The 19,980-nt window shown below is 45.6% G+C and overlaps 1 protein-coding gene across 5 annotated transcripts in view; it reads left to right on the forward strand.

Moving 5' to 3' along the window:
- Positions 1–9,442, forward strand: part of SLC22A17 (solute carrier family 22 member 17) — a 125,773-nt gene extending 116,331 nt beyond the window's left edge. For 4 of the 5 annotated variants that reach the window (XM_085646282.1, XM_085646266.1, XM_085646289.1 and 1 more), the window contains exons 8-10: positions 2,778–3,001; positions 4,018–4,129; positions 6,611–9,442. In XM_085646282.1, coding sequence (XP_085502408.1) covers positions 2,778–3,001; positions 4,018–4,129; positions 6,611–6,899 — 625 coding nt within the window. In that variant the 3' untranslated portion in view covers positions 6,900–9,442. Of the gene's footprint in view, positions 1–2,777; positions 3,002–3,377; positions 3,534–4,017; positions 4,130–6,610 lie in introns of those variants that run through there. The other variant, XM_085646276.1, reaches the window with a different exon arrangement.
- The last annotated feature ends 10,538 nt before the right edge of the window (positions 9,443–19,980 follow it).

Genomic DNA, 19,980 nt, shown 5'->3' on the forward strand with positions numbered 1-19,980 from the left:
TTTCATCTTCTTTATTCCCATTTCCCACTGTTGTGGCTTTATGTATTCTCTTGGGTCCACTGTTGCAATCGTCTCTACCTTGAACTGCGAGCTTATTTTTTCCATCTTGCAGTGGTCCTCAGTATTTTGTGGTACGAATTGCGGATGTGTTCATAAATTTGATCACTTCTTTGAAGCCAGCTGAGGTCTATATTGACTAGCATTTGAACGGGGTTCAATTTAAATATTTCTAGCAGTGGCATAGGTCATTTTATTTTTGTGTAGTTTAGAAGAGTTAACAGGAGAGGTGAGAGCGATAGAGGGTTATATGTTTGTCTAGATTCAATAAGACATTTACATTTAAAAATTAAGACTGGTTTATTTTGTGGATACAGTTAGGTACTCCAAGGATCCAGAAGCTTGAACCCATGAGCATGATAGAGAATAGGGGGAGGAGGGTTCTGTTTTCACAGTCAAAGGACCCTTGTCCTCCTACACTGTTATTTAGGACTTTGAAATAAGCCTTTGTTTCAGTCACGTGTCGTCTGGGATTTGAGAAGTCCTGGACAAAATGTAAAAAAATTAAAATCCTCTTCTTTGAGGTATCAAGCTTGAGGATTTTATTCCAGATACTTCTTTATGCCAAGAAAGACTGGTATACAACTACTGGATTATTTCTTTGTTAAGCTTCCATATTACCTCACGAACAGACTTCAGCTGGGTCAGAACACAGCCACACGGTTTGTGCTGGGCCTAAATTAGCGTGCACATATTTCTTCGCACCTTGCTCAACTACATTGGTTGCCTACATACAAATAGCGCCTTATCAAAGCTCTCCGCTTATGTCATGGGGTGTTATAGTGTTCCTTCTGACCACTATATGTTGTCTCTCCTTTCAACATATATCCCATCTAGGACTTTATGTTCAAGCTCGTTTCTTTTTTACTCTGTGGCACGATATATATGCTTTACCACAGGTTGTGGTGACTGAAAAGGCTTGGAACATTCTTCCTTTTTTCATTTGATCCAAAAGGTGCCTTAATAAATTCCAGAAACTGCTAAAAACTATTCTATTCAGAACCCCATAGCGTTGGCCTTACTTAGTATCGTTCCTTCCATCAACGCCAGCTCACCCTTTTCTTGGGTTATTAGCACGCTTTATAAATTCTTAAAATAAATGTTTAAGACCTGAACCACTTCCTGTTTGGGACAGCATTCTATTATGTAAGTTTAGGTTAAATCTTGCAGGCCATGTAACTCCCCAGGATGACTACTTCCTTAAGTTGATAATTGAAAAGCACAGCATGTCCTTAAAAGTTGCCATTGGACCTCCTCACCATTAGGGAAGATGTGAAACTTCATGCCTAAACTCTGCACCTTCATTGTTACGAAAGTCTCTCGCGGATGTAAAGGCTCTTCTTGCCTTCAAGGTAAACAACTATTCTCTTAACTGCACAGCGACCTGGTAGAAGCTTCATGTTAAGAGAGCTTTCGGAATGATCTTTGTCTGGTTTGCATCCGCAGTCTGGGGTTTGAATCAACCAACATAAATTCCAGAGAATTCTAGCGCCGGTCCAAAATATGTAAAACTTTTCTACTTACTTTCCATCATCGCCTTCAGTGTTCTTTTGCAAACATTAATTGTGGGGCACTACATCCAGTCAAGATACTGGGGCCAGTTCACAAATGCATTTAGTAGTACTGAAGTACTACTTCACATACTCATAAATGCCTTTGTGAACTGGCATCGAAATATCGAGCACCCTATTAGTAAAAGTGCACAAAGACACAGTTTGTCAACTGTATACCTGTATATGAATACTCCTTTAATGTTCCAATTTTATATATTTTGGGGCTAGTTCACAAAAAACAATGCAGGACTACTGCACATGCTCATAACTGCCTTTAGCCCTACAGGTTCCATCCAGAAAATTCTGAAGAACGTATTTGAATTGTTGTACATATGCCCCTACACCCCGTCTCTCATCCACTGAATAGTGTGGTGTTGAGTAAAATTCCCATCCATTTTGGAAAAAGATATAGGAAGACAACAGGGTGTAGAAGAATGAGCTTCATGTTGATTCTGGTACTTTTAGTCGCCTTTTTAATATTCTTTCTTCACAATACTCACTTAGCCATCCTGCCAGAGCATATGCATGCTTTGCAACTTTCAGAAACAGCGCACAGAACCTAGGGTCTGATTGGAGGCGCATCTTAGGAGTAGGATATTTTTAATGATGGAGTTCCTTTGGAGGAAATGTCTGGTCCTGGCTGTGGGTTGCTGGAAATCCCTGAACTGTTGTGAAGGAGAGAGTACAAGAGCTAGAGCCTAGGAGACTCTGATTATTATTTACACCGTATATATTCTAGATGTTTTTCCAAGCTCAGCCACTAACTAGATAATGGAGTAATGCATAGCTGCTGAACTAATATTTACTCAAACTTCAGAACTATTGCTAGAGAAAACATAACCTTTTTTTAAAAAAAATGCCATGTAACCCTCTTTTCTCGCGCATGATAAAATAATATTTAATAATTGGAGTTAGGTAAGGTGCTCCAGTTTTTGATTTCTGAAAAACCCATTAAAATAGTGTCAATCGAACTGATTTTCACTTGGTCAACAGACCTAGAACTGCTGAAGTGGGGGACAGAAAAGGAGGCAAAATAAAGGCATAAACACTAAGATGAGTTCCCACTATATAGGACAAGAGCATCAATAGTAACATGGAAAATCAGTGTGTAAAGGGCCAGGCAGTGTCTAGTTACTAACCAGCAGGGCCATTCATCTCTTCACCCAGGTGTATTGCCCATGGGATTCATCACTGTTATGGGACTTTCCGGAAAGACATCCAGGGAGCACGATCTGGACTCTACCTCTCCTACTTGCTGTCTGCGGGTGCTGGGCTCCTCGCCTGCATCTTCCTGTGGGCAACGGTTGACCGCTTTGGGCGCCGAGCAATGTTGCTGCTGTCCATGACCCTCACTGGCATCGCTTCTCTCTCCCTTCTGGGGCTCATCGAGTGTAAGAAATGGTGGAGGGTACACACACCCCAATGGGCATTTATCAGCAAGAAATTTTACCTCAGCTTGTGTGTCCACGGCAGTATTATCAGGGTGCTTTTGTTTGTGAGTGGTACCTAAATGCATGTTTCTTAGTCCATGTCCGTGAGACCTGTGTATTTGTTTGTCTCCTTGGCTGTCTAGTGTCTACTCGAGTACATTTGGAATGTTTTAGTATGTGGGCAAAATGCAAAAAAACAGTAGATTCACACTTTTACTCTTACAAATATTAATATACTTCCTTCTCCTCCTTGGTTTTTCACCCTCGTCTGTTTTTCCTGGCATGGGTACACTTGCCCTTCTCCTGCTTTATTCCTTTGCTTTTCCACTCCTCTTAGCTTCTCTGTTTGCTGCCTCTCGTCTGTCAATCTAATCTCTTGTTTTTTCCTCCTCCCTGTCCTGTACCTTATGTTGCCTCTTCTGTTCTTTCTACTTCTACTTCTTCCTCTTTTATCTTTTTCTCCTGTTTCATCCCTAATCTGCTTATTTTCTCACCCACCTCATGCTGTTACTCTCCTAACCTGGTTTGCCCCCATTTTTGATTTCACCTCCTGCTGCCATCTCTCTCTCCTCTCTGTCTCTGTCCTCTTGTTTTTCTTTCCTCTACTGTCCTTTCCTCTGCTTCCCTTTCCTCTGCTTCTTCGTAACTTCTATACCTTCTCCTCTTCTGACACCACCCTCTCCTGTTTTTGTTTTTCTTTTGTATTTTGCCCTTATGTTCCTCTTCTCTTTTATGAACTCTCCATTCCTGTTTCACCCTCTCTTGTGATCACATCTTCTTCCTCTTCTTTGCTGTCACCTCACATCTTCTGGCACCTCTTCTCTCCCCCCTCCTTCTGTTTCATTATTCACTTCTATTTTTCCTCCTCCTTGTCTCCTATCATTCTATTCTGCTATTTTCTCCCTTTCTTGTCCTGCCACATCTCCTCTGACTTCCCTCCTCTCCCAACACCATTCTCTCTTTAATGTCTCCTGCAGATCTGAATGAAGCCGTCATCATGACATTCTCAATGTTGGGTCTTTTCGCTTCCTATGCTGCCGCCTCCCTGAGCATTTTGTTTGCCGCGGAAATCACCCCAACTGTTGTCAGGTGAGTGTGTTTGGCCAAAGGGTCAACTGCTGGTGATCTGGGTGGCAAAGGGGAACTGGTGTTTAATTCCTAGGAAAACGATAGAGACCTTGAGAAAGGACGATAAAGAGTGTGCATATGCAGAACAGACCAGGAGTTGTACCACCTCAAAAGTGCAGTTTAGTCGACATGTTAGTAACTGTTACTATTAGTCCTTTAGCCCTTTGATCATATGCATGAGATGCCAAGTCATGGCACAAGACTATAACAGGTTTAAGGCATGCTTTGAGGAGGATACTGCCACCCAGCGCATACTCTGTTCCAAACATTTCCACTCGAACGTTTTTGCTTCGGTCTATGAGTGGAAGCATGTTCTATTCAGCATGTGTTTAGTTTACAGGACGGGTCATCTGTCGAAGGGGATGAAGCTTGTCACAGTTACTATAGGGAGTACCTTCCTGTACATCCAATAATGTTCTACGTATGGGAGATTACTATGGTGAAATTAAATTCAGCAAGCTAGCAACACAATCTAACATCTAGTGGGATTTGTTCTTCTATATGAACTGCCCAAACTGAATTTCTGTCCAATAACGTTTTTGGTGTTGATGTTGACTGTTTGGAACGTCCCCCCCCTTTTACTTTAAAGAAGACAGGGGAGCACTACCTCATGAGGAGACTTCCATAAGGTGCCAACAGAGTTCTTTCAAAACTTGGATTGTGTGGTCACTTTTCCTCCAGTTAAATTTGCTTCGTTTTCAATCCTCTGACGTGTCGCTAAACTGTCTCTTTTCGTTTCAATGTTGTGGTTAATTTGCAAAAGGGCAAGGACCCTTCCTGAGATAAAAGTTGTTGCTCTTCGCCTACTGAAGTAACCTGTTGATAGAGTTTTACTAAATGTGCTTCTGTGGAGACTGTACTCTGTTCAGTGACTTCTAGAAAGATGCACATTAACCTGAGAAGTTTGGATTTAAAATTAGGACTGGGACTGAGCCAGCCTTGCGCTGCTGCAGGATTTTGAGCTCCATAGACTTGCAAATGAAGAGAAAGAGAGCTGGTGACAGCAGCAAGGCGATGCCAGTGATGGAAAGACTTCAGCTGCTACAAGTTGCAAGTTTGGTATGCTCTGAGTTTTTGGCACCAGAATCCAAGGGTTTGACAAAACTCAGTTCTGACAGCAGCTTGTATCCAGCCTCAGGGAGTCCTCCTAAGGCACTATGCCCTACCATGCCCCAGTTGGAAGTCTTTGGTATTTAGAAATAAATGCTGTATGCGAACAAACAATAGGAAACAGCAGCCAATTAATTCTGGATGCAAAGCAGCCTCAGAATCTACAGAGGTGTTGCCTGCCTTGCCCTGCTGTAGAGTTTCAACTTCTCTCTAAAAGATATTGGAATACATTAGACCTTTGCAAGGGACCTGCCTGGTTGGGGAAGTCCTTTGCTTCTGCCCTCCACCTGTGAGAAAGGTATGCAGGGATCTTTCAATATGGTGGTGGAGGCATTCCTGCATTATTGAGAAATGCAGATTACCTAGAAAGTAAGGCAGAAGCCTAACATCCCACTTTTGGAGTACCTGGTTGCAAAAGTGTTGGTGAGCTGCAAATGGAAGGGCAGAGTTTTATTGGATCACTTGCACAATATCCTGGTATACAATATCGTTGACAAAAATATTGTCACAAATATTGTTTATCACAATATCATGAGCCTATACTTCTAATGGTAAGTACAAAAATATCGGGGGGAAATCGTTGACACTAATATCGTCCAAAAGAAGACAAAAATATGGGAGTTTTCTAATATAGAGTTTAAAGTAGTAAATGTTAAATATTTTAATATACTGTGAATCAAATATTCTGCTAATAATTAATACATTATATAAATATGTATTCGGAGATTTTTTGTATGCCGTATGATGAGGTGTGGGTTATGTTGTGTGTGTAGTGTGGTGACCAAAGGTGGATTAAAATAGGTATAGTAATGCTCAACATGATGTCTGGCCACACTTAATCTTGTCTCTAATCCCTGCATGTTGTAATTTTGTGTTCAGAATTTAGCCCTTCATTTTGTATGATCCCGGCCCCATCTCCTGGTTACTATGCTTCCTGTGGACTCATATTCCTTAATTGTCTGATTCTTGTACACCCTGTTTTCAGTCCTGTGCTTGCTAAATCCCTAGAATTATTTCATCTACTTGTTGTTTCATACTTCCAGGCCTCTGATTACCTTATTTCTCCACTGTCTGATTTTGTACTTCAGTCCTGCACCCGATTTATGTCCTTCATGTTGTTAGTACAGTGAACTCTGGCTTATGTTTTTTTCTGGGTGTTTTTCCTGATTGCTGGGCTGTATTTGAGGTTCCCTATTTCTACTATTGTCCATTCTTGCTATCCCAGTTCCTGGGCACCCTGATTCAGGTGCATCTTTATTCTTGCATGCTTCAATTTATACCTTATCTGATCTCTGCCCTCGCTGATGTTGTGAACATTCTTTCATCTCCTAGGGGGCGCTGCCTGGGCCTTACACTTGCCCTTGCCTGGCTGGGGAAGCTGAGCTCCCCACTTCTGGACTTGCACAACCAGCATGGCTACTTCCTGCAACACATGATCTTGACCTCGCTAGCCATCCTCTGTATCCTCAGTATCATGCTGCTTCCTGAGAGCAAGCGCAAGCCCTTACCTGAGACTTTGCTGGATGGCGAGGTTTACCGCCGACCCTCACTGCTTAGAGGCCACAACCGCCGCATGCAAGACAATGTGCCACTGCTGTCAACACCAAACCCAACTATGTGAATTTTGATGATGGGGGGCATATTCAACTACCATGCAAAGTGAGAGGGAGCAGTCCCTCCATGTGGGGCACACATGCATGCATGTGGTTATAGTAATGGATGGCTCTCAATTATCAAGTACGGTGAGATGGACCCAAATCCACCATGTTAAGGTCACTGAAAGGGAATTGGCAACCATGCAAACATGTGAATCGCAGTGATGGGCAGCACTTAGAATGGTAAAATGTATACCACACAAGATCTGGGGAATTGTGGCTTGTGACACTCTACCATGTGAGACACTATAATAGGTAGCATTCAACTTTGCCAGGCTGGAAGATGGAGCCACTCGACTACCAGGTGAGGAGATTGACCTAATCCTGCCATCTGAGGCTCGGTTGCAAATGGCACCTATCTACGCAAGGGATGGTGTTACTCTTCTACTGGGAACATCTGATGATCAAGCAGTCACCTGCTAGACGTTAGAGTTGGAGCATAGGCTGAGAAATGTTGTGAGCAAAAACTTACATTGCATTACTTACAAAACAGTCTTTAGGGATATCTCAGGGATGGGGTTATTACGTAACGCATCAGGTCTCCGCTTAGGGAATCACACAGTTAGGGTTGCTGCACAGAAGGCTGTAGACCCCATACACACTACAGAGAAAAATATTTACACAGACTAATACAATGTCTAGTCATTAGGAAATTGGATGGATTATATGTCTGTGTGCATTTAGGCCAGTTGATGCATCTGCATCCCTATCTTTCAAGGAGATCAAACGCCCCAATCCATGTTCATGGGTTCTGCATTTTAGTGTTAGTCTACATTAGATGGGTGTTTCCTGGAACTCACTACAAGAAATATTGTCTACTACAGAAATGTTGAATTACAATATTAATTGTTACTCCAGGATAATAAGCCTTAAGTCTCCTGCTCATGACACCAGGCCTGTGCAACCCATTTGGGTTTCCCTGGCCTTTAAGAAAGCTGGTGACATTTGTTGAACTAACTCCTCTATCCTTAGTCTTAACAAAGTTTGGTGAAAGGTACAGATTGATGATGTCACTTTGGGACACTGGCAAGCCTACTTTTTGATCTCTGCTTGGTTTGAGGTCTGAGTTCAGCAATTCACTCGTACATCCCAAGTGTAGTGTTAATGGTGAGTGAGATTGAGACCACATGTACAGCACATCAAAGCATCCTATTGTGCCAAACCGACTTCCCCTTAGTGTCCTTCTAGGCTCATCACACAGCAATGAATCCGGTATCGGGCTCATGGAGACCTGCTTTACCACACACGTTCTGGGCCTCCCACATGTTAAGGGTCCCCACACTTCTACTAGTGCCGACCTCTAATTATGCATTTTCATAGATGACCTACCTGCTAAAATAAGAATGTTGGCACCCCGGCTACACAGTAGCAATAGTGGACCACATAGACATCTCTTGCAAAAGGGAGTGAGTCAAGGCCCAGTGACAGTATCATGAGCGGACAGTTAGGGCCAGTCGAACAGGGCAGGCATCTTCAGATACTGATAATGAGGGTGCAGTACAGGTTCCATGTGGTAATACACTGGTTATGATGAAGGTACATGCAAACTTAATGAAATATTAACAGGCTTTCTACAAACTAGGTTAGGTTGCATGTAGACACGTGTGATTCTGCTCCTAGTGCTTGCAAAGAAAGGAAAATACTAAAGAGAAAATATCTTGGCATCCATCACTAATTCAGTTCGTTTGAGGGTCCGGAAATCCCAATAATGGTCTAACAAAGAACTCCACTCGTACCTTTTTAAGTAAGGAGGAAAGAGCCTGTCACTCAAGGGCCACTGAACCTTTCATGGATGACTGGATCACTTATTTGGTTGGACTCCAGCACTTGTTCCTCTCCCACTTAGTCAGTGTGTGGTATTGGGGAGGCAGTTAGTTATATACCCTGTCTTGCCAGGGAGAAGAGAGTTGTTAAAGGTTCAAGATGAGCAGGACATTTGGGCAGAGGCAGGAAGGTACCATGGACTTTCCCCAAAACCCCGTCCGTCTCATTCTTTGTTGCTGAAACTGCCATCTGATGTGCAGACCCCAGTAAAAGCCAAGTAAAGCTTTCTGATCAGATATGGGCTACTGGGCCTGTGTTAGGATAATGGCATTGGTACTCCCACCCTTATAACACGCCACATAACAGAGATGTGTTAGCAATTAAATAGTGAGTGTGAGTATCCTGGACTCTTGCGGAGGTGAGCAACAGTTAACGTGCAACATTCATTGTTAATGACCGAACAGTGGATAGCTACTTCAAGACTTGTCTATTCAATCTTCAGCCATCACAGACGTGGGATCAAGGATCCATGTTACACTTTATCCACAGTGCCTGGAAATAAAATGAAGCCCATCTGCATCTTTCGCCATCGTCTACAAGCCTTTGACAATGTACGAACGCTTGAGTCAGTCCAGGCCAGAATACTGGTATGAGCTGCATGCCTGGGGTATGCTGGAAAAGCTTCTGTTTACACTGAATTGCTATTTGAACACCAAATAAAGTGTAAAAAAAACTGGGAACAAGATAACTTTGTATATTTTTAATTCATTTTTCAAAAGTCCCTTGCAATTTAACCTTCTCTGAGGTCTCTTGCAGGACCTTCCTATCCACTCACTTTTGAACCCATATCATTTCAACACAGTTTGTGGTTTTACGGAGTCTTGCATATCCCTGTGTTTTTAACCAGTGACTGAAAGTTTTTTTGCATTTCTAACCCCTCTGTGGTTTCACAAGTCACGTTCCACTCCCTCCCTATGGTCTTGCCCCTGTTCTAGATTCCTGTAATGCTGTACCTCCCTCTATTATTTCACCAAATGCCATGCCCGCCATTCTCTTTTTAACCTCATTAGGACCATATGCACCAGCCTCTTCAAATTCCTACATTGACTGATCATGCAATCCCCATACTCGTATTCTAACTCCAGTGGTTCCCTCACACAGCTTGCTTTTCTTTTGCATGTTCCTCCAACAATGATTTATTCCAGGGAACTGCAGTACATACCATTTGTAGCCATTATAGTCTTACCCACCATCCTACACACCTACCATATTCCAACTCCTCTGTAGTCTTCACCTTTGGTCATCCATCAAAAGTAAGTTTCAACCCTTACACAGTCAATTCTAATCTATGTGGTATTGCCATCAAAGGCAGTGCTGTATCTTTATAATCCATCTGTGTTTTTTTCCGAGGACCATGTATGCCAGATATACACTCAAGCATTTGAGACCAATTTCAAAATCACTGAAGGCTCAAAATCGTCCTTCCATGTTGTCTGATCTGTAGATAAATAGTGCTTCGTCCCTGTTAGAATTTGGGTTTTTGATTGAAGTGGGGTGAAAACCATTCTCAAGCAACAAACGCAATCCTTGTCAGGGTGAACCACAAACGTCACTACATTTATCTGTGGTTAACTCTGGTACCTTGGCACATAAACAGTCAGGGTTAACTTGGAGGCACTGTGTAATGTATTTGTGGAGCACAGAACAAGTAATAAAGTGAAAACACCACACAAGAAAAATCCCTCACCACTTTAGAAAAATTGAAAAAATTGTAATAAATAATTTGACACCAGAATGACAAAGATTCAATCAGTTGAACCAGAGTTCTGTATTTTTAAACCTTTGAATGAAAACAAGCTCCTAAAAGATCAAAGCGCCAACCAGGGCATCTATTAGTGAGAGACCTGGACAAAGTAAAAAATTATGCTCGACCACGATGGCCAGGTCCGAGATACAAGAAGTGGATTGGGCCCGATCGCAGCTTACCTTCAGACTTAGAAGAATTGTTGAAGAAAAATGTTTGTGAAAGTAAAGTTCAGTGGAGCAAGGCAGTCGGTGGTGTCTAAGGATTAGGCATCGTCATCGAGGAACTGCTGGACAAAGGTGCGGTGAAGATTTCTACATTCGGACTTTGGCACTTTTTTGGACGTCAAAAATCCACAGGCTGTAGCTGATGAGGATTCCATGGAGCCAGATACCCGTTTGAAGAGGAGCAGCTGAACAGGATTTGCTGCTGCGGAAAGAACATAGTTGGAGCTACCCAGAAGTCAGGCCGACCGGCGCTGCATCTTGGGCTTATCGGTGAGCAAGTAGGTCCCGGTCTCCTGTCAGTTCTCAGGTCATTTTTAGTAGAAAAGTTTTCAAAGTCCCAAGTTTAGTTTTTGGGCTATTTGGGCACCTTTAGCACAACTTCCAAGGGCCCAGGCCTGGGAGGGCACCACTTGGAGGGGAGGACTCACTTCAGACAGGGTGCAGGAGCAAGGTTGTTGGACCTTGTTTGTGTCCCTGTAGCTCAGAACAGGAAGGCAGCCAACTAGCCCTTGAAGTCACTCTGGCAGTCCTGAGAATAAGCAGCAAGGCAAGCTTAAAAAAAGCAAGGCAGGCCTCAAGCAGCAGGGTAGTCCTCTAAGGTACTAAGCAGACCTCAAGCAGCAGAACAGTCCTCTGGATCACAAAGTAGTCCTTCTGGGGGTCCTTCACAGGTCTAGAAGTGAACTGAAGAATTTGTCTGAGGGTCCAATATTTATACCTGGTTTCAGCCTTTGAAGTGGGAGAAACTTCTAGACCCCCCTCCCAAACTCCCCAATTCTGGTTCTGGAGTTTTCTTCCTCCTCTGCCCAGGTTGCAAGAAGTCTAGGATGACAAAGGACTGGTGTGATGTTTTTTGTGTGCTGGAGGCAGCTCCTTTGTAATGTAATTGGGGCTGGGAACATCTCTGTCCCTCCCATCCTCCTGACATCTAGTCTCTCTGTCTGGAAGGAATACACAAAGGCCAACCACCAGTTATTCACAGTCATGTGACCCAGGTCACAGGCACTAAATGGTTAGTACAAAAAAATGCCAGCTTCCTTTAAGTGGCATTTTCAGGATTGTGATTTAAAATCAGATGATAAATTACAATTCTTTTGAGATCTAAATATGACTTTTCTACCTGTTCCCCATAAAACAATAGCACCTATTAAATGTAATCAGGTAATCCAATGTTATCCTATAGAAGAGAGTGGACTCAAACTAGTGAAAATCAAATGTAGGAGTTTTTTCACTACCATAAAACTTAAAAGAACATGTCCAACATTTTAAATGCAATGCACCCTGCATTATGGTTTATTTGGGGCCTACCTTAGGGGTAACTTATATGTATTACAAAAGGTGGTTTAGGCCTGGCAAAATTTGCCAGGTCGAAGTGGCAGTTTAAAACTGCACACAAACTGCAATGGCATGCCTCAGACATATTTTAAAGTGTTACTTAAGTGGGTGGCACAATAAGTGTTACTGGGCCACTAGTAACATTTAATGTAAAGACCCCAGGAACATGTTTTACCACTTTACTAGGGACTTATAAGGAAATTAAATGTGTCAATCAAGTGCAGGCCAATTTTCCCATGTTTTAAGGAGTGACCACAAGCACTTCAGCACTGTTTAGTAAGTCCTAAAGCCAACAAAACTGATTTTGAGCAGCAGAAGTTGAGTAGGTCGATATTTTAGGGGAAGACCACACCAGAAGGCTGTCAGATTAAACAGTCCAACTGCCAGTCTGCCGCCCCCACATGATGAATCAGCGAAAGTACCTAACCCCTTAATGATAGCCCTGAATCCTGAATGCCTGGAGTGAGCACAGGATGTAGTGAGGACAGGGAGCTACAGCTGGGAAGAGCAGAATTCCTGATTGGGTACAGGAGCTGTCAAACTGTTGTAGTCTGGGTGTGCCCAAAAGAATAATCTAACCATATTACCCTCTCCTCCACCCTGTCCTAATCACTGAGGTGACCTGGTCCTCAGAGCCCCAAGTCCCTTATTTTTCAGCTCCTCTCTTGGGAGAACTAAGAAAGTCATCCTCCTAGAAAATGTTCTGTTTTTCGCAAGGCAAGCTCCTGGGTGCTGTTGCCTCTTAGGCAAGGCACTAATGTTCTTTTATCTTTTCCCAGAGAATTCTACTGTACAGGGTTCTGGGTCTTCTAGTCTGCATCTGGACTTTGGGACACTGCTATGTAGTCACTCCATGGCAACAATGTTCTTTATAGAATAAGACATTGGCTGTATGGAGGCATCTTTCAGTTCATTTATCGCCAGTAGTGCTAAATTTCAATTTTATGACTCACTTTGTGGGTCTAGGGGCATGAGGGTCTTTAGTAGGAGCTCCCTGTTGGGAAGTGCAAATGACTGTTCTGCATGCGTGTTAATACTTTTCAGGAGCCAAGTCTGTGTGCCAACTGGAAGTGGAAGGAGGAGGAAGACATGTTGCTAAGTATACAAAAAAGGCACCACAGAGATTGGATAAGTGTCTCCTTATTGTTTTTCTTCACTGTGGGAGTCGTTTTGTTTCATCCTGCTTATAGACTACTTCAGACTTGGATATTGTGCAAGATGGTGGCTGGGTAGACTGATACTATGAGTGACAGAAGTTCTTCACACAAGCGCTCCTGCATGGGAGGCACATGGATTCAACGTTTAGGAGCCATTCATGCTCCTATAAGAGACAAACAAAATTATGAGTGCTCTCCCTCTGTTCCAGGTCCTGGGACTCCACTGCCTCCTTTCTCTTTGCCTCCTTCTCCGGCTGCACAACTGCATTACTTCCTGCAGCTTTATCACATCTTATTAAGGAAACAGTAGGCTCAGTGTTTGAAAAGCGTTTTCTGGCTCCTGTATCCACAAATTCTCCTCCCTGTGCTACTGAGAAGGATCCCTTCAAAGATATGGAGGATCAATGGTTTACTCAAGTATAATCGGAATCCTGGGGGCATGGCCAAGCCGAGCTGCAAGATGGCCGCTTTCTAAGTGAGCTCTGCCGGCCGTGCTGTATATCCGGCATTTATCCTGCCTAATCGGGGCGCTCTCCACTTACATCATCGTCAATCCTGACTAGGATTGGCCCGGAGTCCCAGGCGATCCTACAAAGAACGATATTGGTGTGATACAGCTATCGATACGGACCTGCGACTGTGGGTACTGAAGACCTGCTTGGGGGCGTAGGCCCTGCGTCGGTGCAATTCCCGGCACCTGGGAGCCCTGTGAACCTATTGAGACTGCTCCTTCAGCCTGCGAAACCTAGACGTGCAACACCAGCTCTTTGGTTCGGATGTGAGGGCGTGGACGGGAGGGCCCCTCCCAGACCCGCAGTGATCTTCAGAGACTGGGTGTGGTGATCGGCGCCCAGCGGAAGACCGGGCTTGCCATTTCACTCCAGGCGGCGCTGCTGCCTTGTTCGACTGCGAGGACGGGAATCCTCTCCGGCGCCTAGAAGGTGAGGAGCCGTCATCGACTTGACATAGCCGATCTTGTGCCAGCCAACGCTCAGGCGACCCTCACGAATGCTCGGTCACACGGCCCCGTGACCCGCGGTGGCCTGCAGTGATTTGGGGAGCTGCGTAGCGGCAAGCGTGGATCTTCCCCTCGGAACCCTGCGCCTTACTCATAGACGTCTTCGCAGCCCCCGTCTGCCATGTAGTCCCTCTCGGTCGGCTTGACTCACCCCCGGAGTCCCTGCTGGGAACCTGCTGCTACATCTTCGGAGACGCCGCTGCACGTCACTGGCCTAGGACCACTGGAGCTCTGATCCGGTATTGATGCTTGGTGTGATTTCCTGACACCGCCTGAGCTCATCCACTCATCCCCAGTGGCCCTGCAATACTATTGTACCTCGAGAGCGGAAGGCTCACCTGGGAGTTAAAAAGTGATGGGGGCTGCAGATCTTAAGCCTGATTGTACCTGCACTGTCCAGCGCGAGAGCGGGGGACGGGGAGGTCTCATTGAGATATCCCCTGGCCGGCTGGGGCCTGCAGTCGTTTGGAGAATTGCGCGCAGACTGGCGCTGAATTTTCCCATAGCAGTGCGGCACCTCATACCAAGACTTTGGCACAGTCTTCTTCGGTTCAACACTGCTTTAATCGCCTGCTGCGTGCTCGTGGCCAACGCCGGGGCCCACTGCTGCGTCATTATAAGTGGCACCGTGAGTACCTCTCTTGAACACAGAGGAACTTTATCTACATGCTGACTTGGGACTGGGCACCCTTGCATAATCGTCTAACTGCAACTTATACCCCGTGCCTCGTAGCAATATTCAACACCACCAACTAGCCTCTCATCGCATTAATCACCTGGAGTCACCAGGTACTCTTATCCTCATATATACCGAACTCTGTCTCACACCCAGCCTTTGCACCCCATTGACTTTGAAGGTCGTGAACATTTCAGGCACCTGCTACTTGAACAAGGCTCCTGACGACGCTGTGCTCATTCATTTCGGGGTCCATGGTTCTCCCTAGCCCTGTGCCATCCAGTACCTCTTAACGCGATTTTGCCCCTCAGGATCCCTACTCTGCCCAACCACAATCTATGATATTGTCCTTCGGACCGGTATTCTCCACGAAGACCCGCCATCACCCCTTGCCTTAGTCAAAATGGGGAAATCTGACCCTAAGCAGTCCAAAATATTGTTTGACAGCAGACGCAGTACCCGCACCACTGACTCTGAAGCAAATCAGGACGCAGAATCACCCGTGAATACTCTCACAGACCCGTCTGAAGATCTGCGCAGCATCCTCTTAGAGGTCAAGAACAGCCTCAAAGCTATTGACAAACTTGACAGACTCTCTTCCCAACTGGATCAGGTTCGTAATCAGGTTGATACTCATGAGGTCCGTCTTGATCAACTTGAGAACAGGGCATCGGATGCATACGACTTTCAAGTTGAATCTAAAGAACACCTCCATATGGAAAAGGTGCTGGTTGTCATTAGAGCGAAGAAAGAAGATCTTGAAGCACGCTCTAGGAGAAACAGCATCCGAGTTCTTGGGGTTCCAGAGACCACCGCGATTACCAAAATGGAAGTGTTCATGGAAGACCTCTTACGTGACCTCTTCGGACCAGACTTATCCCCTATGTTCATAATAGAAAGAGCTCACCGCACGCTGGCACCCAAACCTCCTGTCGGAACTACGCCCAGACCCATCATAGCCCGCATGTTGAACTATTAGGACAGAGATATCATACTGCAAAAATCCAGGGAAAAAGGGGCAATCACTCATCAATGAAATAGACTTTCATTCTTCCCAGACTTCACTCCAACTGTCCAGGCTGCGCGGCGGGTATTTGGCCCAGCCAAACGTCTTCTTCAAAAGTCCGGCACTACGTATGCTCTTCATTATCCAGCAAAATTGAAAGTGCCACACGAGTGTATGCCACACTATTTCACTGATGCCAAATGAGCACTGAAATTTGCAGGGCACATTGGCCAAATGCAACAGAACAAACCTGCCTCGACCATTGACACTGCTTCTAATGCTAATCTCCGTGATAATGACTAATGACATCTATCGTATTACCGTGCATTCTCACCACTCTTTCTATTTAAGGATATTAGACGAATAATTTCAGAGGCCTGTGAGAAATTGGCCTGGCATATGCTGTCCACTAGTTATAGGGGACACCTTGCACCAGTCCAATTCGACTCTTGTGGTGATAGGTTAAAAGACAACCTTTAAAGAAAGCTATCCTTGTGGTAGCTGTGGAGAGCAGCCTTCAGGCTAAGTCTTGAAGGAGTGTTAAGCTTATTGTTTTACCATAGATAACCTCTTGAATAACCAAATGAAAGAGTAGTCCACACAGGTATATATATATATAAAATATATGTATTTATTCTAAGAATAATCCCACTAGTCTCTTTATGAAACTGGAGGTAAAGATACAATTCAAACAAGCATTGATAGTTACAATAAATAGCACTGGAATCATAGGGCCCCAGGGGGGGACCAAACCATATATTAAAAAAGTGGTATAAGAGCCATGACAATTCTACAGACAGTGCCTAGGGCACTTAGGGTCGCTAACCACTTAAGAAACCACCCAAGGTAGTGAGGAAGGGGGCCCACGAGAGACGCGTGCAGTGGTATAAACTACTGTCGGGATCTCTATTAAACCCTATGGAGAATGTCGCGGTTGGAAATTGCAAGAATTAAAACACTTCTAGCAGGAGTTCAAGTTCAGCAGCTTAGAGTTAAGCTCTTGGAGGGCCCACACCCACGACAGTACCGAGGTACCACTGTTACCTGCCCCAGGGAAGCCGGGTGCATAGGTCATTTTCGATGTCGGGTCGCGATCTTGTTTTCAATGGAAAAAGGTGAAGTACTGCTGCTGGCGTGAAGCGTCGTCGATGTCGTGCAGATTGAAGATGTAGATCTTGAAGGTAAGGACCTGAAAGCAGAGGGGACAGAGTCTAGGTCACGGCACAGTGACCAGGGGGCTCAGGAGAAAGAGCCCTTCAATGTCGGGTGCTTCCAGGTGGAAGATGGGTAGCTTGGATCATCAGCCACAGGGTCCAGGAGGCTTCAAGGAAGGCCAGCTTCTGGAGGGCGACTGTCCCACGAAGGATGAGGGTTGCTGCGGTGTTAGTGTTCGGATTGGATCCACTAAGCCTTGGCAACCGCAACCCACGCAAGAATCACAAAACACCTACTGGTGCAGACCCACGAGGTCTGAGCAAGGTCTCCAGCGAGGAGACTGTAGAGCAGGCCTGGAGCAACCAGGGGAGCCCTTTAAAGTGAAGATTGACCTCCGCTAGGGCCCACCAGTTGAGAGACAAGGGACCGCGGGAGGCAGCAATTTGGCGTGCGTAAAGATGCGCCCACGGGTCGCCGGAGCGTGCTAGGGCGTCGATCTTTGGCACAGATGATGCTGAGAGGTTGGCTCAATAATGGGCCAAAGCTCAACTTCCCCACTGGTTGGGGTCGTGTGCTGTGCAAGAGGTGGCCGGTGTCCTGGGGTATTGGGGATCTCGGCACCCACGGGGTCCACGGTGCTGAGCTTTGCTGTGCACACTCACTGGCCTCTGGGATGCCTGGAAACCCACCTCAAGGTAGGCAGAAGTCTTCGTTGTCCGTAGGAGCAGTGGAGTTCCAACTGGGTCACTTGCAGTGTTTCAGGTGCCTGCCAAGCAGGGGGGTAACTCCTTTACCCCAAGGGAGAGTTCTTCATTCAGCTGTGCGGCAGCAAGTCGAAGGTTCAAGTCTGTGAAGTCCAAGATTAATCTGAGGCTCTGGGGACCCTGTATTCACCTTTATCCAAGGATTAGGGGAGTGTCTAGATCAGAGTCCACCAATGAGAGTTCAGGCGGGAAAGGGTGGCTACACCCTCTCTCTTTTGTGTGGTTTCCCACCTGGGCAGGGGACAGGATGACCCTGAACCGGTTTGAGGCGGTGTATGCAGAAGTAGGCACTGGAGAAGCCTACGTGCAAGTCTGAAAGACATCCTATGGTGCACCCACCCAGTTCCAATCCACATAGTCTGTCTGGGGAGGTGGGAGCACCTCCCTGCAACAAGATACCTATTGTCTAGCTGCCGTGGCTGGAGTTCTGCCCAGCAACAGGCAGCCAGAGTCGTGTGGGTGGCGGGTAGCATCCATTTTGTACTACGTGTGCACTTTTAAATTGGTGTCTAGTATCTGCCGCTTTTACCATATCGCCCCTCTAGCAGGGGAGAATCATGCCCTCACTCCCATGGTTGGATTGGGGGTATGATTCCTACATGTTTGACACCAAACACGACATGGTTCTGTGCAGCCATTTCAAATTATCACGCTATCGCAATTACTTATAATGCGGTTAAGAGTATATGGTATGGCTGCACTACAAACAAGCCAGCAATAGTTTTACGAAGGTTGCAGAGGGGCCCTACTCAGGTAGGGGTTCCCCCTCACACATATCTCAGCACCCTGCCTTGTAGGATTAGCAAGGCCTGCCTTAGGGGTGACCTATGAGGATATATGTGTTGTATTAAGTGGGATACAGGATACCTATATCCCTGTAAGGGGTGCAAGCACCACCTTACCCAGACTACAGTAGTGGTCTGGTGGTGTCAGTTTGTATGGCTGTCCCAGGGGTGGCACAATAAGTGCTGCAGCCCCTGGTAGTCCTCTGTGGGACCCATGCCCTTGGTTCCTAGGGTACCATCTACAAGGGGCTGATAGGGTGTCCTCAGTATCCAATTGGGATGTATCTAGGGTACTCACATCAGTTTAGAGAGGAAACCGATAGGCTGGGGTCCTTGATAGCAGGGCCACAGCCTGGCTAGAGTCAGAAAACAGTCAAAACATCAGCAAAAAGTTGGGGGCAACTATGCAGTCGATGCCACTCTCCTACATAACCCCCCCCCCCCCCCAACAAACGCAGGGACATTAAACTAACCTTGACCAGTTGAGTCTTCATGTTCTAAGTGGAAATATCTGGGGAGGCCATCTGCATTGGCATGGTTGCTCCCAGGTCTATGTTCTACTGTATAGTCCATCCCCTGTAGGGAAATGGACCACCTGAGTAGTTTGGGGTTTTCACCCTTCATCTGTTTTAGCCATAGGAGGGGCTTATGGTCGGTTTGAACAATGAAGTGAGTGCCAAACAAGTATGGCCTCCGCTTCTTCAAGGCCCAGACCACAGCAAAGGCTTCTCTCTCTATAGCTGACCAACGTTTCTCTCTGGGGGTCAACCTTCTGCTAATAAAAGCTACTGGTTGATCCTGGCCCTCTTCATTCAGTTGTGATAATACAGCACCTACCCCCACCTCAGAAGCATCAGTTTGAACTATGAATTCTTTGGAGTAGTTGGGGCTTTGGAGCACTGGAGCAGAGCACATTGCCTGTTTTAGGTCATCAAAAGCTTTCTGACAGCTGACAGTCCACTGAACTTTCTTGGGCATCCTCTTAGAGGTTAAGTCATTTAAGGGGGTCACAATAGATCCATATCCCTTTACAAATCTTCTGTAATAACCGGTCAGGCCTAAGAAAGCTCGGACCGGAGTCTGGGTGGTTGGAGCAACCCAGTCCATGATGGTCTGGATTTTGCTCTGTAGTGGTTGAACCTGGCCTCCGCCTACAAGGTGACCCTGGTACACAACCTGACTCTTCCCTATCTGGCACTTATTCGCCTTGATAGTGAGACCTGCCTTTTGCAGGGCTTCCAAAACTTTCCTCAGGTGGATCAGGTGATCTTCCCAGGTGGAGCTGAAGACAGCAATATCATCTAGATATGCTGCACTAAAGTCATCCAGGCCTGAGAGGACTTGGTTCACCAACCT

This window comes from Triturus cristatus, chromosome 1_1 (genome assembly GCF_964204655.1).
Source record: "Triturus cristatus chromosome 1_1, aTriCri1.1, whole genome shotgun sequence".
Classification (NCBI taxonomy): domain Eukaryota; kingdom Metazoa; phylum Chordata; class Amphibia; order Caudata; family Salamandridae; genus Triturus; species Triturus cristatus.